General features: G+C 59.4%; 1 protein-coding gene across 1 annotated transcript in view; it reads right to left on the reverse strand.

The window, feature by feature from the left end:
- Positions 1–458: 458 nt before the first annotated feature.
- Positions 459–5,684, reverse strand: part of FOXF2 (forkhead box F2) — a 6,104-nt gene continuing 878 nt past the window's right edge. Inside the window, exons 2-3 of the mRNA XM_046640626.1 lie at positions 4,603–5,684; positions 459–1,340 (exon numbers count right to left, since the gene is read on the reverse strand). The exon at positions 4,603–5,684 is cut by the window's right edge and continues 27 nt beyond it. Of these exons, the coding sequence (XP_046496582.1) occupies positions 1,174–1,340; positions 4,603–5,684 (1,249 nt within the window). The 3' untranslated portion in view covers positions 459–1,173. The remainder of the gene's footprint in view (positions 1,341–4,602) is intronic.

Consider the following 5,684-nt stretch of genomic DNA (forward strand, 5'->3'; position numbering starts at 1 on the left):
CCCAGGCGGTGACTTTCCACTCTGTTGGTCACTCCACTCTGTGCTCCTGGGAGGGAGGAAAGAGCCAAAGGCAACATGCTCCTTGGGCACAGGAAAGAGCAGAAAAGGGCATGAAACTCAGTGTCCTCAAATCCAACTCTGCCTTTCTTTATCTTGCCTCGTTTTTCTTTCAAGTTCCTTTCACCTTCTGGTTTTTGTTTAGCCAGAAAGAGCTAGGGTGAAAGAAAGAAATAACAGAAAGGGTTCCTTCTTCTCTTTCTCTCCTGAGAAGACCCACAATCAGAATCTGGCCTGTGTTACTCAAGGCATAGACCCCACACCACGTCAATTATATAACTTGGAAAAAAAAAAGCCAGTGTAGAGTTGCATTGCTGGCTGGTGGAGAAGAGAAGCCGGCCATCGTGGGATGCCCGCAGAGGAAACAGATCCTTAAACAACTATTTGTTATATACATTTTATTGAAAAAATTTTACATCAAAATAGGTTGGCAAACTGTAAAAGTATACATAAGTGCAAATATATTCTCCTTTTAAAATACAAGCAAAGTGTGAGTATACACGAAAATCATAACAATATCTTTAAAATATGGTGGTAGAAAACAACCTTGTAGAAAACGTTGTATTGTCACAATACTGAAAACCACTTTCTTAAACTAGACACATTGTTTCTAAATACTTTCTCAATAATGTTCTTTGGCACCTGTATCCAAACGTGGTGTTGGCAACACAGAACTCTCCTACTCAGCTGGGCACCAAGAGGAGCCTTTCTTGAAGTCTTGTGCTTAGTACTGCCTGTTTGAAAAGCACACAAATTTTCATAGGCAAAGAAAAACACACACACACAACTAGTCTGCGTTTTCCCGACCCTGATTACTGAAGGCAGTGAAGCTCCCAGAGTTACAAGTTTACGTTTTTCATGTGGTAGCTTTTTACCATTGCAGCCATGAAGTGGAGGTCCCAGTTCTCTGGCCCCTTACCGGAAGCCTGCACATATTTGGGGCATTAACCTTGCAGGGGGCGTCCATCTACCAACGGAGACAAGTCTCAGTGAACAGTGCTCACCTGGCTAAGTGACTGGTGTGCTACTTACTGCTGTGGGTGCACATTCTCTGGGTCCACCTCAGCTCATTCTGCCCCACGGAGAGAGTGGCCTTGGCTGGCCTCCTCCCTCTATTCACATGACGCAGGGCTTAATATCCTGACAGACACTCTGGTGGTGGTGGTGGTGATAATAGGGCCCGCTAGCAGAGGGATGGAAAGAAGAAATGCCATTAAAGTTGAGGACGAAGTCTTTTCTGTCACACACTGGGGTAGAGTGATGCTGGTATCGAGGCAGTCCCACTGAAAGAAGAAAGAAAAGAAAAGCCCTTTCAGAAACAAATTCATCCAGCTAAGGATGGGGCATATTATTTTTTAAATTTTAATTTAACTCGTGTCTTATTTTGACTCGAGGTTAAAAAAAGGATTGGTGTATTGTTTTTTGTCTATTGCTATAAAAGCGGTAAAGGAAATCCAGCTCTAGAAGTGTCTCAAAGCTTCAACCTGTAGATCATAGGAAGACCCTGGAATCATTGTTTTGCTTTGCTGTGCTGCCCTCGCAGACACAGAGCCAGTGCCCACTGCAGGCTGGCCCGGGCGCCCGAATTCCCCTGCTCCTCCCCGGGCCGGGCCGGGCGCGCGCCTTACCCGCGGGCGGAGCGCCGGCATCGGGACCGCCCGACCAGGCTCTCAGGTCGGGGCCTGAGCGCCGCCAGAGCCCTCGCTGCGGACGCCAAGGCTCCTGCCCCGGAAACACCACTGTCGCCTCGACCTCACCTCTTGTTTCGAGCCTCCTGCCTTATTTCCCGAGTGACCCGGCCCGAGTGGCAGCCCACAGCAGGGACATTCCCTATGCTAAAAGAGGGTGACTCAAAGAATCCCATCGCGAGAAAAAGGGCCGGGCAGGAGAGGGCACGTCCCCGTGGTTGCGAGGGTCTCCAGGCCCCGGAGCAGAGCGGGCCGTCGGGGAGAGCTCAGCGGCAGAGCGCCGGCACGTGGCGGCGTCGGCGGCCGGGGAGCGGCGCGAGCACCGAGAAGGCCGCACCGTCTCCCGGGCCGCTCCTCGGCCGAGGGCGTGGGCCCAGCCGCTCGGGGCCGACGCGCGCCAACGTTCGCTTCTGCTTTCTCGGCGCCGCCGGGCTCAGGGCGCAGGCGGCCGGGGTCGCAGGGCGCGCGGGGACCCGGGCTTCTGCCCGCCGGGGCCGGCCTGCTCGCTGCAGTCTGCGGAGCCAGCCGTGCGCGGTGCGGGCCGGCCCGATTCGGCTGCCAGCGCGTGAAGGCCGCACCGCCGGCCCGCGGAGCTCATGCCCTGCTCGCGTCGCCTCGGCCTGGCCGTGTCCCAGCGCTTATGGAGCTACCAGGCTGCTAAGTGACCCGCGACTCGGCCTACGTTTATTGCCGGATAACACCTATTGTCGCCAGCTCTGCACCGCACGGACCCCGGAAAGCAGCAGCCGGTCCCCGCGCCCTGCACACGGGCGCATCGTGCTGCCAGTCCCTGGATCTCAAAAGAGCCGAGGCCGGGCCCGGCGCGAAGGCTCACCTCTCCCGGCCAGGGCCGCCGTGGGTACTTTGCTGTGACTGGAGGGAGCACAGAAGCCTTCTCCTTCTCCAGGGGTCTCCCTGAGCACACAAGCTTTGGCCACCCCATCGGAGTGGGAGGGCGCGGCCCGAGCGCGCGTGCTTGGGGGGGCCTCCTTGGCCCGCGGCCCCGGTCCCGCTCGGCCTCCCCACTCATCGCCCGGCCCTCCGCTCTTAGGTGGCCGTTCGGCCCGGCGGGGCGCACACTCCGAACCAGACCCCGCAGGGCGGCCGCGCACCCGGCCCTCCTGAGACATGCCAACCAGGGCCTGGAGAAGAATATTCTAGAGGGATGGGAGCCAGAGGGCGAGGAAGGTGCAGAGTGTCCCGTTTGGGCTTCGGTCCCAGACTCGGCGCAGAGGTGGTGCGAGGCTCCCGGGGAGGGCACCGCCGGCCGGCCTGCCCGCTGCAGTTTTCCTTCTCGTGAAGACAGAGTCGGGCTTCCGGATCCCCGCCTTTCTGGGACTTGTGCGTGAGCCCGGTGTGGGTGTGTGGAGTGGAGCGAGGGCAGCCCCTCGGAAGGATCAGAAGTCTCTTTCCCACGAGTTTTTTGTTTTAAACTTTTAGGGACCTGTTTCACGGCTGCTGCGAAGCCTCGGCGCCTGGGCTCCAGTTGAGCAGGGCCTGCCTGCCCGGAGAGGCAGCGCGGCGAGCGCCAGGAAAGCGGGTGGGCGGGAGGGCAAGCCCGGGGCAGGGGGCGCCGCCTGGGGTGGGCGGTGATTGACAGCCAATCCGAGGGGATAAAAAAAATAAGACGAGAGGGTCGTCTGTATTGGTTACTTGTTGAAATTCCCATAAAATTGAACAAGACTCTGCTCTCAGTGGGTTAAGTCAGGCTAAAATCCTCTCCGGTGTGGTCCTGCCGAGACGGTCTTTGTTTAGTTAACCTCTGAGACCCGCATTTAAAAGGCCTATTTGGGAAACTTCACCGTCCAGGGAACCAACATCTTTTGCCCATTTCTAGGCTTCCCGTCTCCCTTGATGCTCTCGTCGCACACCGAGTCCGGAGCAGATAATGTATGCATCATTCGGCGAACCATTTTCTAATCGGCGGAAGGTAAGTGGGAACTAAGCATCCTTTGACGGGCGGACCAGCCCAGTTTTAATCTGCCGCCTGTGGTCCTCGGAGGGGTCAATGGAAGAGAGTTTATCTCACTGTCCGATAAACCTGGCTAAATATTCGAACGTCTTCCTCCACCCCATCTGTCCCCTCCCACCTCTCACTGCCCCTGGCAAGTCAGTAAATTTTCATAATCTCAGATAAACACAATTTACACCAGTAACACTACAAGCTGCATCCAAGGGACAGGCATTTCTCAGGAGAGTCACAACGTGGGCCTCAAATCTGCTGGCCTAGTATAGACTCATGTGTCATCAACGTGGGTCCTCTGTGGGGGGAGTAGGGAACTCCTCAACAGCCTGGCGCCCCTCCCCGCTGGCAACATGTCACTCCTGTGAAAGACCCTGGGACCCCACTCTGCTCCTCCCTCATTTCCCCTCCTCTCAACAATTGCCTGGTTGCGGCCCCTCCCCATCCACACTCAGCATACAGAGCATCCCCCTTTCTGACATTTACTTTTAGAGGAAAGTACAGCAAAACAAACTAGAAAAAAAAAAAAGACAGAAGGAACCAGCTCAGGGCCAAGGTTCCCAGAGGCCATGCTATGTCAGGCCTGAGACTTGAGATCTGCAATCTATAGAGACACCCAGAGACCCTAAGAAGGCTGGTGACTTTGCATCATCCTCCCAGCAGTGCAAATTCTGGAGGCCCAGCTCTGGGCCAAGGATGTGGGGGAGGGCAGTATGACCCCAGTCCTCTAGCCCCATGAATAAGGTGCCAGCTCCCTCCAGCACCCGCTCCTCCCGGTGCCCTCAGGCCCCCAGGCTGCAGCAACTCGGTGGAAGTGGCAGTAGCCACGGAGCCCAGAGGCCTGGAGCCCCCCCACCCCGTCCCCAGCGGTCCCGCACCGGCGCGCTCCATTACCTGGGAGGTCCTCGCGGGCGTTCTGGTGCAGGTAGCTTTGCTCCAGCGAGTAGGAGGACATGCCGGAGTGCAGGCCGGCCGAGGCCGCGGGGTTGCTGCTTGGCGTGAGGGCGGGCGGCTGCTTGAGGTAAGGCGAGGCGCCGGGCGAGCTCCAGTGAGCCGCGGGACTCGTGTAGGGTGAGTGGCATTCGATGGCGCTCGCCATGGCCGGGGACGAGGGCACAGGGCTGCTGCTGCTGTCCGGGCCATAGTCCCCGCCCCCGCCCCCGCCCCCAGCACCGACGCCCCCCGGCCCGGCAGGTACGGGGCAGCTGGCCATGTAGGTGGAGCCCGGGTTGGGCGACATGTGCGGGACGTGGTGGTGGTGGTGGTGGTGCGGGTGCGCGTGGCCCGGGGCGCCTGCGCCGGCGTCGTAGCTCGCGGGCATCATGTCGAGGCCGCCGTAGCCGCCCTGCCCGTGGCAGCCGAGCGGCGCCGACGGGGGCGCCTGGAAGTCGAAGCCCTGGGGCAGCAACGAGGCCCCGAAGCCCAAGCCGCTCACCACGCGGTGGTACATGGGTTTGAGCGCCTGGCACTTCCGCCTGAAGCCGCGCGGCCGGCGGCGGAACGAGCCCTCTTCGAACATAAACTCACTGGCCGGGTCGATGGTCCAGTAGTGGCCCTTGCCTGGCCGTCCGAGGCCCTTGGGCAGCTTGATGAAGCACTCGTTGAGCGAGAGGTTGTGGCGCACGGAGTTCTTCCAGCCCTGGTAGGCGCCGCGGAAGAAGGGGAAGCGCGCCTGCAGGAACTGGTAGATCTCGCTGAGCGTCAGGCGTTTGCTGGGCGAGCTCTGGATGGCCATGACGATGAGCGCGATGTACGAGTAGGGCGGCTTCTCGGGCCGCCGCAGCCCCGAGCTCGCCTTCTTGGCGCCCCCGCTCCCGGCGCCCGCGCCGCCGCCGCCCGCGCTCTTGCAGGCAGCCGCGGAAGCGCTGGCCGAGTTGGAGGAGGAAGAGGAGGAGGAGGCGCAGGAGGCAGAGGACGACGACGACGACGACGACGAGGTGGTCTCCAGGGCGGCGGCGGCGGGCGGCGGGCTCATC

The sequence above is a fragment of the Equus quagga genome, chromosome 15 (assembly GCF_021613505.1).
Source record: "Equus quagga isolate Etosha38 chromosome 15, UCLA_HA_Equagga_1.0, whole genome shotgun sequence".
Taxonomy (NCBI): Eukaryota; Metazoa; Chordata; class Mammalia; order Perissodactyla; family Equidae; genus Equus; species Equus quagga.